The following is a 14,433-nucleotide window of genomic DNA, read 5'->3' on the forward strand; positions in this document are numbered from 1 at the left end:
AAATGACACAAACCTAAATATTTATAGAAATTATTATTTTCTTCCATTTAAATGAAGAGGATTATGTCTGAACTTTAACATTCTCTGTGCAGTATGTCATCCAAATACAATAAATGGCAATGCATGTGAGCCAAAAAATGAACTAATTTATCTTTTATTGTCCAAAATGACGCAAAAGTAAATTGCAAGCTTCATGAAAGCTAAAAGGGAGCTAAAAAGGCTCCAAAAGTTTTAGTTTTAATACAGTGCAAACTTGCAGTCAATACAAGTAAAAATACTAATTATAAATGCACATTATTTAAAATACAACCACAAACTTTAGTTCCCTCCAAGTACATTTAAAATCTTGAATAGCTTAAATTAAAATAATTTAAATTAATAATCCCCAAACCAAAAGAACTGTTAAGTCAATATAAGTATTTGGTTTCTATGAAGCCCCTCATAAATTCTTGGAACTGGGAATCACCAGTGGCTGAATTACAGCAAACCAGTGTCCACTTACTGACACATTTTGAATGCAAAACCAACACAATGCCAAGAAAAAAAGAAATAGAATTACTTCTAGTGGTAAGAGAGAAAAGGGCTTTTTCTCACTTTTTCCCCATGACACTCAAATTTTGCTTTGCAAAAATAAAAAGACCACATTTCAAATGGCTCCTAGATCCAATTTGAAGCACCTCTGCCATTATTTTTTAAAAATTTTTCCAAAAGACATAGCTTTTAGCTCCAGTTCACACTAACACAACAGTGTTTAGATCCTGCTCCTTTGAAGCTATAAAGTACAGTTTTAACATGCCATCTTGTGGATCAACGGCATCTACCCATCAAGCATACCTGAAACCTGACTGTCCTGCTGCTACTCCTACAAGAGGTGCCATGTTCTGATCAGAGTCTGCAGTTTTTAGCAATGACAGCCACTGCTTTTCACAATCCCCAGCTGTGAACAAAACGTGAACAGTCACAGTAAAGGGACATTGCTTTCGGCCTCTGGGAAATTTTTTTGTGAAGTCACTATGTGAAGTAAAGTCTCTTATTTTTTAATGTGCAAACCTACTACAGACACACAAACATGCCACTGTGTGGTGAAAACAGGGTGTCAATTTTACTGCATGTTAGCTGCTCCACAAAATCACCGAAGTCCAAGTGAAATAGTAAACTCAGTGAAACAGGGTTTCATCTAGCTAAACAGAGAACTTCTTTTTCCAGTACAGTGACCTCAGCCCCTGGGATCATTTCAGTCTTCCCATGAAAGAAGTTAAGCTACTTTGCATTTACCACTCATCACAGATAGCTACTGCGGAGAAGGAAATTCAGACTCTGCCTACTTTCACAGTAACTCATTCTTGTGTTAATTCCCTTGCTGCTTCTTCAGAGGAGTTTTCTGAAACTCTTCAGATGATTTTTCAGAATTTGCTACCCAGAGTCCAACAGTCTCATAAACCCTACAACTAGTCCTGCAATCTCTGTTCAGACAAACTTATTTTTATTGAAGTCAGTAGCATCTTGCCTGAAAAATGGCTGAGTTCCTAACCAGTATGAACAATTTTTCTTTTTAAGAGTTACATATTATTTAAGAGTTAGGGGGAAAAAAAAAAAAAAAAAAAAAAAAAAAAGACAAAGCATACCAATATCACAAAGATACCAGTGATCAGAAAGCTCAATGGTTTGTCATTTTTCAGAAGAAATAATGGCATAATTTCTGTCCAAAAGCACTTTCCAACTCCAGAAATGGTGTAATAAAGAGGTAACAAAACAAGAACAGCAGGACTAATGGCAGGAACACAGTGCAATAATCAATGAAATCTAGTGTGAATGGCAGATGAGATGAAAGTAAATTACTTATGTAGGAATAATTAAAATAATTGCCTTTTAGAATAACTTTTGAGACAGCTCAAAGCAGAAATAAGTCCTCAGAAAAGACATGAATGAAAAATTACTAAATTCATGAGCGAGGTTAGGAAAAGACCTCCTTACAGAAAACTGTGATGGAAGAAAGCCAGAGAGATGTGTGAAAAAAACAGATAAATTAGGTACAAAGATAAGAGAGCAGAAATGGATAATGGTGGCAATGCAAAGGATAGATAAGTAGGAAAGCAAGGACAAATAACTAACTTGATATGGTCATTTATACCATGGATAAAAGTAAATTTAAAATGGAATCATAAAGACTGCTGATAGAAAACTTTATGTCATAACAAGGGCAGAATATTATCCCTTGTGAAAATACTTTTTTGCAATTTAGACCAGTTGTAAGCTCTGCTTGTTCTCTCCAAGGATGCTCGAAGATGACAACATCACAGCATACTCCTGATTGAGTTTTCATGCTTCTGGGTAATAAAATCACTGTTTGAGTTTTGTTGGCATCCATGTCTGTCCTGTCCAAAGTATATAAATGATTTAATAAACAAGATAAATAAATTGCTGTGGTAGGATAGGCTAGTCCTCAATACAAGCCAGGTTGCAAATTGAATTGTAGCATTATCCATAGAGTTCAGATTAAAAGATGCAAAAAATGACACCTACATGCATTATTCTGCTACAAGCTGGCCAAGAAAGAAGAGAAAAATAAGGAGAAAAGAAGGGCATACTGATGGATTTAAATTGTCTCTTAAACTATGTTAGCTTCTCTTAGAGGAACAAGCAAGGAAAAAGTGAATACTGCCTTCCCCACTCCTACATTTTCTATAAGCTTATGCAGAATTAAAATAAATGATTGTTCATACAAGGACAGAATAACGGTCTGTGATAAAAATATGGAGTTTGGTCCTGTGAGGTGACAAGTAATTTTCTCTCCCACAGCAAATGAGACAGAAGGATGGTTGGTACCTTTCAGAATAATATTTCTAGGTTACAGACCAACTCTTAAAACCCAGAACCATCAGTCAGTTATGACAGAGGGAGAACGTTAATTTTCATACTGAAAGACATGAAATTTTATGGAGGAAGATGCAGCAGAAAAACAAGTCAGAGGGGCCACTGTGCAAATAGGAGCCCTGATTTGGGCAAGAACTCATGCTTTCCTTTATTTTCTTATTTTTCCCAGGATTGCTGTTTCACCTCAGCAACACATAGATCCCCCTTTTCAACACTTCCCTCACTTTCCTACAATTGCATGACTTTCATTGGTACTTCATTTTGTAATTTTGTTGGCCTTGAGGTCCTGGGATATCACTGGCATCCTACTTTTTGTGAACGCAAAGCAGAATGAATTAGCAGGACAGGGAGAGTCAGGGAAAAGAAGATGAAGCAGTGTGATAGTCAGGAACATTACAAGGAGCTCACAGCACCTCTGACTACATGAAAGACTGGACAACAAATGCCTACAAGATTGAATGTTGCATGGTATTACTACAGAGGCATCTGAAAACATTCATAAACATACACATCTCCCAAGAGAGCATTAGCAAATATAGCTAAAATACAAAAAAGAATACATGTGGTTTTTTTGACCAAACAGTTGAGTACCTTCTGCAAAATTATGCATATTAGCAAATTAGAAGGATACTCCCACATAGATAGCCTTGAGGAGAAGGCTTAGAACTAGGAGTTTCAACAGATAAGGACAGTTTGCTCTAAGTGTTGATTATGACCACATGTGGCCTGGGAAAAAAAGCAACATCTTCTCCTTTTTCCTCAAATGAGATGGCTACAACACAGGTCTGATCATCAAACACAGTTCAACCATTCATAATACAAGTTATAGCTATTAATTACTTCTGGAATATCAAGCTGAGAGAATGTTCAATGCATAATTTTCCACACTGCTTGCAACAGTGTCACACATGCTTTGAGATAGTCATGAGGCGTGACTGAGATTTTCATTTTTAATATATACTGGTTAAGAAGCAGCAGCTTCCAGCATACTACAAAGCTCCGGAATGGAGAATGCAAAGAATGACAGACACATTCAACTTTCAGTTAAGTCCTGATACCTAACCCCTTATAGAAAAAATGGTCTCTATGGGACATAGATCTGAGTGGACATAATTTTTCATGGCTTTTCTTTTATTTTTTTTTAAACATCCACTTACTTTTCTAGAAAATAGTCTCCACTTATACTGCTTGATCTAGAACTAGTTTCTAGGTTCGTGCATTAGCAGTGCATGAATTCTGTTTTGGGGCCTTAATCGATGCAACACTAACACCTTGAGCACCCAGTGAACATGGGGAAATGGAAGTCAGTGGAGCAAGAGTGCTCAGAAACAGGTTCCCACACTGCCACTCCAATCTTGTGTTATATTCTTTTGGTCTAGTGCCTTAGGAGGTACACCTTTTCCCATGCATCTCGGAAGGATGATAGCTTCTTTGTTCTAATAATAAGGTTCAGCTGTTGGGAAAGGCCCTTTTTGAACCACAGTGAATTCAAGAAATTGGGAATTGAAGGCACAGGTCTAGAAAAAAAGGGGTGGCTGAGAGCAAAATGCAATTTCCTACTCTTGGGGTGGTTGGCTAAGAAGGGCTGTAGACTAGAAAGAGTAGCAACTGATATTAAAAAACCAATAAAAATTAGAAGGCAAATGCTGTGGTACATGTGTAAGCAGTCTCCAGGGCAACCTCCATATTGAGAAGGTCACTTTAAATTATCACAGATGTATTTGGTATAGTTCTGCCGTGCTTTCAGTAGAAGGCCATGTCAGTAGGGTAACTCACTTTTGCTGGTTGCTTGAGGGACTATTTAAGTCACGCTTAGCTGTGCTGACATCTTGAGAGCTTTTCAACCATTTGCAGCACAACAACACAGATCTATTTTAGTCATCTGTGTTTATTCTCTGCTGTTTGCACAAAGCCTCCCTCAGCCAAGATTCATGGCTATGCTGGATACTATTTCAGACTATGCCAGTTTATAATAGTAAGATTCTAAAATGACCGGGCCAAGAGAATTATGTGGAAACTTGGTTGACAAAAGTGTGTTTGAACCAATTGCGTTGAAATAGTTTGAGAATCTGCAACCTTTGCTATAAAAACCTAGTGACACCTCAAAATACAAGAGAGATTAAAATAAAGAATTATTTGCTTTGTATCCCCCAGAGTTTTTGAGACATTTAAGTCTTCTGATATAGCAACATAACTAGACATGGGCCATTACTTTGCAATTAGCTACAGAAGAAGAAAACACAAGGTTGTTAATTCCCATAGAGGTTTGTACGGCCATCAAATCTGTACAGTAGACTGCTGGCAGTTCATCAGAATGGGTCCTTTTGTATTACAGAATTAGAAATGTTTTGTGTTAAAGAACATATTGCTCATTTTCATAGAAACTAGTATGAGATAATTCTGAAGTCACAGTTCCTGTAAAGCAAATAATATTGTATCAGAAAGCAAAAAAAAGAACGTTTACATCATATAAAGTTATGTGTGTTAGGGGCTTGCTTTGACATTTCTGGCCACTCTAAGTAGTCATACGCAGGTCTTGGGCTTCATGGAAGACGCTCTATGTATGATTATCCTCTGCCACCACATACACTGTGTTTTCAGTCTAGTTTTCAGACTTGAACTGAGCCTTGGGCTAAGATACTCCATGGATCAGCCATGCTTACTCAGAAAGCATCAAAGTCCAGAGGGGTAACAGTGCAATCGGTTTTTTATTTTACAAAAAAGAGTGAAAAAAGGGAAATAAAAAAGGTTCAAATATAACATCATTCTTATCTAGAGATTTGCTATCTTCTGCCACAACTAGGACAGGAACCATTTCCTCTGGATTCCACAGAATGTCCTTTATCGTGACTCTTTCAAACAACTGGCCTCTTGTCTGACAGAGTCAGCCCCCTTAAAGTACTTGATGTAGGTTGTTGTTCTTCATTCCTGAACTTTGGCTCTTCTTGTCAAAATAAGTTTTGCAGATGGAGGAGACTGAACAAGAAATAAAGTCATACAAGCTAACAGACCTGTCATTGTCTTCTGACAGCTCTTGTGCATCTGCAGAGGATGGAGAGTCTTCTGATATTTTTACTCTATGCTTACTTCCTCTTATGGAAGTTTCCAATTATCTGCTATATCCACAGAGTAAATAGTGAGCCCAACATACAATAGTCAAATTGTTACACAACATCACCAAATCATAACAGATGTTGTCATGGGTATTAGATATTAGAAATTATATTTATGAAGCCACAGCCTATTGTTTCCTCGGAATATTTGGAAATCATAGTATTTTCTTATTATTTACAGTGGCCTACAGTTTTCCATGTGCAAAATTCTTGTATTTTGACACCAAGGAGGACCCTGAAAAATCCACTTCAGGAAAATGATAGAACATACAGCATATGACAATTCGACGCCACTTAAGTATCCATATATAAAGTCTAAGAACTGTGGGTATGAACAATATCTCCCAGTTAACCTAATAAGCAGCAAAAAAGTATTTTAAAAATATCACATATATTAGAGATATACAGTTCACTGTCTATAAAATCTTTACGGTATTATGGATTAAGAAGAAAAAAAACCAATGAAACAAACCCCTGCTTAGTCAAGCAAAACAAAAGACAGAAAAAACAATCAAGCCACATAGCTTAGTAAGAGTTAGGCTTTTTAAAAACAGCTTGCTTGTTTGTAATTTTCAGTGGTGTTGCTAATAGCAGAACGGAAGAAGAGTTTAAATGACAATAGCTTTTTTTCATTGTATAAGCATTCATTGTAATGACAAGATAAACTGGTCTGCACTTCAAGTAGAGATTTAAACTATATGTTATATATATAAAAAATATAATGTATTCATCCACAAATTGTATTTTGAATGCCAAATACATTCTCTAAAAATTTCAAAGTAAATAGACGAATTACATTAAAATATAAAAGTAACATGTTGGGAATTAAAACGAGAACTTCAGGTTCCTAAGTCAGACTTTTTGATGTCCTTCTGACCTCAGCACAGCAGCATCATTCAAGTTTCCTATACAGTTAACTCTTATGTTAACCGTATATGTATTTTTACATATATTATTAACTCTATGTTGTATAGATATGTATTTTTAATGTATTTTTACATAATGTAAAATATGTAAAATGTATTTTTAACTCTACATGTAATAGCCATAACTTAATACATCATGTCTTCTTCATTAGCAGAAACCTGAATTCTTATCAGTGTTGTTCTATAGAGGTAAAAACAAATTAGTCTGTAAAAATTAGTTTAACTCAAATGCAAGTTATTAAAGTCTACATCAGTCAAGGGGTTTTTGCACAATGTCATTACTGGACTGAAGAAACCTAAAAGTATATTTCCACATTGGGCATCTCTTATAATTACATTGTTATTCTTTTAAATTTGATCTTGACTCTAAACTTCAGGATTTACAATGCTTGGCCTGGAGATAATTAAAACCATCTTGTTATACAATTTGCTTCAAAATCCTGATAAGTAGTCCCAGCTATAAGACCATTCAAATGTGCTCTGGTGTGGTTTATACCTATCTAGGTTAAAAGGAATCAACAATTAAGTAGGTATAGGGAACCATTCTGGGTATACAGCATGCTTGGATATTTTTTCTCCCCCACAGGATGAACAACTACAGAATGCCCAGCTTTCTTATAACACAATGGTTTTGGAGTAAAGGTTTTAAGGATCCAACTTTTAGAGGTGGTGGGCAGCCAGTCTCCATTCAGACTTGTGGGGATCAGCAACTCTGAGAACTGGTGTCCAAGGGTTCCTTTTAAAACAAATAGTAAAATTCCCGTTTGCTTATGTTGTGGAAGATTGAGTGACAAAATAGCAGCTTAAAGAGCAAACTGTTACTGAAGCTGTATTAAGTACATATTACATATGTAATAATGGAAGTTTAGCAAGTCTCTGGCTAAAATCATGCAACAGGTTACTTGAGGGCAGTCTGGCTGCTGACTGTGATTTTTCAGACTTTTCCTTTCTAGATTCTGATGAATTATCCTAACTAGTGAATAGCTCTTATAAATACTTAGGAGCATCTTTTTTTGCTTTTTAGGACAGATGAGATCTGGCATTTCCCCTTACTCCTCAGAGTTTCAAGTGCTAACTGATATGAATTGGAAGCTGGACACTGAGCAATAAACTCCATTCCTGCAACTACATGCGAACACTGTTAGACCAGTCTTGGTGACTGTCCAAGAGTGTGCACCTATGATGTGCTCTGTCTACATTCACAACACAGGAACTAGTGTGCCTCCAGATGCACAGAACTAGTGTGCCTCCTTACACTGCACAGATAAGCCCAGGAACAAAATCTCACAGATCTTTGCGGCACTACTTCTGACTTTGGACACAACTTACCTACGTCATTCATACCTAGAATCCTCCAGCCACAACATAAAGAGAACTGGATGACTGGTGGCACTGCCTGTTATCTTCTAACACAAAAGTAAAAGATAAAAAATGCTGAATGAGGGATTAAAGTCTGAACTGTACTGGTTCAGATTTGCATCTGACAAGCCCCAAAAGGCAGCCAACATGTATCCTCCTTTCTCCCTCCCAACTTCCTCTGTCACCACGTTAGCATGTGTCTAGAAGCCTCAAGGTCCAGAATCAACACGACCGTGGGATATGGCACAAATGTCGTGTTGAGGACAAGAGGAAAATCCTTCTTGGGAAAGAACATGTGTATGAGCGTCCATATGGAGGTAGCAGGGAGACCTCAGAATATTTTGAAACTGTGCCTCTGGGAACCACAAGATAGGATGGCAGGGCCCTGATGTAAAGGCTCCACAGAAGAGACAACTGTTCTCCACAGAAGCCTCAATTTTCTACACCCTTGTGCCAACAGCACTGACCTTTAAACAGTGCGTAAGTAGACTGAAGGATGCAATTACACTCCTGTACTCAGCACTTTAAACCCGCATCTGGAATACTGCATCCAGTCTTGAGTCCCCTACACAAGACACATTTACAGACTGAAGTGAATTCAGCAGGGTGTCACCAGGGGCTGAAGCACGTGCCCTGTAAGAAGAGGCTAGGGGAGCTGGGCTGAAAAGAGATGGGTGTGGGTGGATCTAACAGCAGTCCCCCAGTACTTACAAGGAAGTTACTGAGAGGACAGAGATGGGCTCTTCACAGCACTGTATGGCAAAGGGTATGATACATTCAACCAAAACAGTGGATGGAAGAAATTTTCTACCAAAAGGACTGTCAAACATTGGAGCAGGTTGCTCCAAGAGGCTATGGAATTTTATGGAATTGCTATCCTTAAAGATTTTCAAGATTCATCTGGAATAAAAGCCCTGAATGACCTGGTCAGAATTCACTGTTGACCCTGCTTTGAGCAGGAGGTTGGCCTAGAGGACCTTCTGAAGCTCCCTCCACCCTGAACAATTCTGGTAACAGCAGCGAATGGGCACACATTCCTTTCGCTTCTTGCGCCTTCATCCCCCAGACAAGTCTGTTACCTGTTCAGCAATAAAAAAAGTGAGTCAGCCTCTAATGACTTGTATCAAACGAGCAATGGCTGCACCACACCTGGGAACTCCCAAAGGGATATTCTATCAGGCCCATAAAGCACATGGAATTGGCTATGCAGACATGCTCTATTTGTCCAGTGTCATTCTGGACTTTGGTGCAGCTGGCCACTACATGGACCTGGGCTGTATGGGAACTCCAGCTTTGATGCTTAGCCCAAGGGTCTCATGGTCTGTGAGATGACACATACTTGTCACTTCCTCTTGTCATTGTGGGGGATCATTTTGCCTTCTGCTGCAGCCACTGATGTAGACCTCCCACTGAGAGAACCTGGTCTGGGGTATTTTGTCTCCCAGTGTGGCCTGTGCGTTTTTGAGGAGGCATTCCACATGCACAGGCCCAGGAGTGCAATGTGAGAACACCATGGCACTGGTTCTGCAGTGCTGCATTATGGACATGTACTTTGAGCAGAGCAAATCTGGAAAATGGGCTCTCCTTGAGAGCGCACACAGGTACAGCATCTGCGTGGCTTTAGGTTCTTCCCCTGACACTCCAGATGAGATAGCGTAATAATGCACTCCAAGGCTGATAAAAGGTGGATGCTCAGGATTTTATGTTCAGGGTGAAGCAGGACTACATGAACATAATCTACATTTGCAAGAACAAGCTATATATACTCCTTACAAAGTGCTGCTTAAAACGTTTGTTCTTTTGTGGAGGCATGCACATGGAAGTGGTTTTATTTTAAGGGCAAGCACATAAATTGATTCTTTATTCCCAGACATACATTCTTTGGGGACTTACACATTAGCCCTACTCTTATCATAGGTTAGTGAATGACATGTTTTCCTGATAGCCCTCCTAAAATACTGATTAGAAACCTCTTGAAGAAGGGCCTGATCCTAGAGAGGATGCTCTTCACACATACTGCCTTGCATGATTATATACTCAGTAACTTAGGCCCTAAAAAATAAAATTGGATAAAAACGAAGTTATGAAAATCAACAAGAGGAAGTATATGAAATGAAGCTGATGTACAATGTGATTATAGAAAAGTTTAACAAAATTAGAGTTGTAATCAAGTTCACTTAATTGCTCACAGTTCACAATTGTTAGTGTTATTTTTAAAAAATACATACTTTTACTTAGAAAAAAAAATAGCACCTTGTAGGTTTTTCTTCAATGGACAGTGAACCAAGTTCCATAAAGAAGCAAAGAATCATTGCTATTTTACAGGTGACAGTTACAGCAATGCAAAATAACTTGCTTGAAGTTGCTCAACCATATCAATGACATAGCAGGAAAGAGAACTCAAAACTCAAAATCGCTGGATACTCAACTTCAGATTTTTTTAAAGCTTAGTTTTAAAAATTTACACATCGTTATCTTGCCATATAAGTACATGGAACTTCATTATGTGTGGTATCATCTTGAAGAGTTTGTAGAGAGGGGTTTCCTTTTAGGCAGACTAAAAAAGGGTTACAAAGAAACATTTCAATAGAAACAGTCAATGCTGTCAAAATGCAGCACTGGGAAATAAACAGAAAGCTATCATTTGTATTAACTATTCAAAAACTCATCAGAAAGTCAGATACACAGGTTCTAACTATACACACAACTGAATAAGGAGAATCAAAAGCATCAGTAACTGCAAATCTGCAAGAGCTGAAATAATGTCAGAATGACCACCCTTCCAGATATCCTCATGTTATCCTTACCAGATTAATCAGTCTTCTCATTGCATGTTCATGCGAGCAAATGCATTCACAAGGATCAAATCCACCTTCTGCCATGGCTCTCTGGATTAACCTGAACTTGTCTGTGAACACCTAAGAATAAGAATAAAAGGACAATGAACTCTTTTTCAACTGACCTTATTTTCAAGAGACTCACACATCAAGTTTCAATTCACTTAATGCCAGGGTGAAAAGGCAAAACAAAGCAGGGTAATCCTATTATTCCTTTGGCATCATGAAAGAAGAAGTCTGGTATGTGCAGCTACATTTTGATGTTGCTAAAAGCAGTGTCTCACACAGGCTTCCTTAGAGAGACAATTTTTTTGCAAGAATTTTTGTCTCCCCTGGGTTTTTTGCACATACCACAATGAAATCCTAACAAACAAGAACCACAGAGATTAAATTCTGCATAGTTGGACTCTTAAGTGTATGAACATAACTTGAGAAGTCAAGGGAACTTGTACTCCTGAACACTAACAAACTGCTGGCATTCTCCCTCTGGATCAATGTACAGGAAAATAATTTAAAACCCAGTAAGTTCTTTGCTAAAGAGAGAAACAATCATCCTTATTGTATAATGAAAGCAAGCAGCAGGGGTGCAAAAGTGGATGTACTTGGAAACACTTTAAAAATGGAGCTACACATGCTAATTTTAGATCAAAGAAGTAGGTCATTCACTTAGCAATACAGAAAGTTCAAAGAAGCTGTAATGGACATGGTGGGGAATCAATTCTAGGTTATTTGCCTGCTAAAACCACTTACACTGGACATGTCAAGCGTATCTTTACTATGTACGAATAGCTTTCTCAGTGACTTAACTGATGGTCAAAATGGGTAGCAGATTGCAAGGCATTTCTATCCTTGTGGTCAAATCAGGGATTGATTTCTCTCAAATGAGCACTCTTACAATCTATTATTAGAACAGTTCTGCTTAATGATACTTTCAAAATATTTTTGTTAACTTGGCATCAGTAAAGCTGGATTCAGACTGTGTTTGTGTTGCACGTGCTGGGGCCCTAATGTGAGATAACTGGCAAGCTTAATAATGCAGCAGCACAGAGCAGATGACCATCTCAATTTCCTAAAACAAGCAGTTTAAGAAGGTGACAGCCATTTGATAAGGGTGTGCTGAATCAACAGATGTGCTCTGCAGTCATCACCTATAAAAACTTACAGCTTTGATCTTACACAAGCATTTTAATGTTTTAACCTCACTAGGAGAAAGAGGAAAAACCCACACAAGGTACCTTCATTCAACAGTATGTATCACTCCAATAGTTCTTCCCTCTTGAGGGAAGACAGAGATAGAAAAAATAAAACACATTTTAGAAAGTCCTTCCTCTTTCAATGCCTACCACTCTTCTGCATTACCCTCTGTCATGTTGGAGAGAGCCAGATGGTAAGAGATATCCGTATCTTCATTACACAGTCTGAATATCAGTGCCCTTAGTCTGCTAGGGTCTCCACTTTTTAAAAAGAATACTGAAAATGAATTTAAAAAATAATTTTGAAGGAACGAAAGAAAGGCTTCTTGCCGAGACACTAAGAAAGAGTAATCTGGCAATGTAGTGAGAAGAAGACTAAGAGGTGACTTGATTATGTACCACACAAGTACCTTGGCATAGAAAAATAAAACTGAGAAGTTCTTCAATAAAGAGGTGATCAAGAACCGATGACTAGAAGCTGTAATCAACCAAATTCAAAAGAGAAGAAATGCATATATTTTTACCATTACACTAACTGATGAGTGCAACAAACTGCCTAAGAAGGGGTGTATTCCCCATCTTTCAATACATTCAGACGTACTTCAACCAAATACAGGTCATTGAGTAAAGTACAGAAGCACCCAAATTTAGATATAATGTTCTCCAATATCCAGATGATCTAATGTTTCTTTTTGAGAGTTAATTATAAAGCTACTACACTAACTTTCGTGAAATTATTTCAGAACCCCTAGAACTGCACAACAGCAATAGAAGAAATTCTTTAACTACACAAGCTCTCTGGATGATACGCCATGTCAACCAGAATAGCCTTTCTAAAACCATCTTAGCATGAGGAACAGGTAAAAGCACTGATTGCCAAATAGTGCAAAACGGTTTCTCTGGACATAATGCTGATATCCAAAAGAAAGTATCTGAATCAGTAAAGTTGTGAAACAATATTTAATTGTAACTTGAAAGAATTTAGGAGTCAGTAACACATAGTAATGTCACAGCAATGAACAGGGGAGTATTTATATATGACTACAAGAAATCAAAACATCATATAAGAGTCATCACCAATGAAACCAGCCTAACATTCTTTGTAGAGCATACAACTGAAAAAGATTAGACAATAAACAGGGAAAATTAATCTGTCATATAACATCATAAATTTAAGTGGATGTGCGCTAGAAGGAATTTACCCCAAGGCATCTGAATTTTACATGAGAAATTACCTTAATGAGCTAAAATAACACAGAACACCTGTCACCAAGTAAAACGCCATCCAAACTTTCCACAAAAAATCCCTTACAAGCTTTCTCACCGTCACATGATACTGAAAGGAATAATCCTTTACCTTTCCTTCCTCCAAGCCTATAACAAGCTCTTTGAACAGCAAAGGTCCTAAGATGGACCATCTCTTTCAGGAACAGCACTAGGTTTTCCCCTGATAAAGATGCTAAACTTGGGTTATTTTATTACTTTAAAAAACCCCAAAACCAAAACACAACGGGTAACTAATCCCCTTTATGCAATTATTTTTTTGCTGGGAACTAGATGAAACAGAGATTTTATATGTTATAAAGAAGAGAGAACCACTCCATACTATATGATGACTTTTACTTGTAAAATTACACTTTTGAGTCTGTATTTCTCATTAAAACATTCTTGGGTTAATAACTGTATTATGTGTAACACACTTTGAATGCATAAAGTACTAAATATCAACTAAGTTCTGTAACCAGATCCTTAGGTTTATTAATGTTTTGTGACACTGGGTAAGATTTGGTAATAAGAGACTAGTATTTTTATATATCACAGAGCTGGATTCCTTGGCTCCACTGTATGCTCTTAGGCAGCCCATTCCTATCATAATCCTGTTCCAGAATTGCAGTGTGCTTCCTGCCTGCCTCCCAGTACTTGCAATTGTCTGATCTCACGTCAGTGGTTAACTTGGTCTGCCCAGCTCTGACCTCTTTGCTGTGAGTCACACCAGCTCTCCACCTTTTGCAAATACAGTTCTTCTATATACAATCTACCACACAAAATGGGAGGACATGCTCTGTTCTTTTCCTCATGACCTGGAGGAAGAAAAAAAAGCTTGCAGTTTTACTTTATTTTACTTATTTTT

At 37.7% G+C, this 14,433-nt stretch overlaps 1 protein-coding gene across 2 annotated transcripts in view; it reads right to left on the minus strand.

Annotated features, from left to right (window-relative positions):
* The window catches only part of SMIM14 (small integral membrane protein 14), a 42,712-nt gene that overhangs the window by 16,290 nt on the left and 11,989 nt on the right, over positions 1 to 14,433 (minus strand). For both annotated transcript variants that reach the window (XM_074904678.1, XM_074904679.1), the window contains exon 2: positions 11,080 to 11,190. In XM_074904678.1, coding sequence (XP_074760779.1) covers positions 11,080 to 11,154 — 75 coding nt within the window. In that variant the 5' untranslated portion in view covers positions 11,155 to 11,190. The remainder of the gene's footprint in view (positions 1 to 11,079; positions 11,191 to 14,433) is intronic.

The sequence above is a fragment of the Athene noctua genome, chromosome 4, assembly GCF_965140245.1.
Source record: "Athene noctua chromosome 4, bAthNoc1.hap1.1, whole genome shotgun sequence".
NCBI lineage: Eukaryota > Metazoa > Chordata > Aves > Strigiformes > Strigidae > Athene > Athene noctua.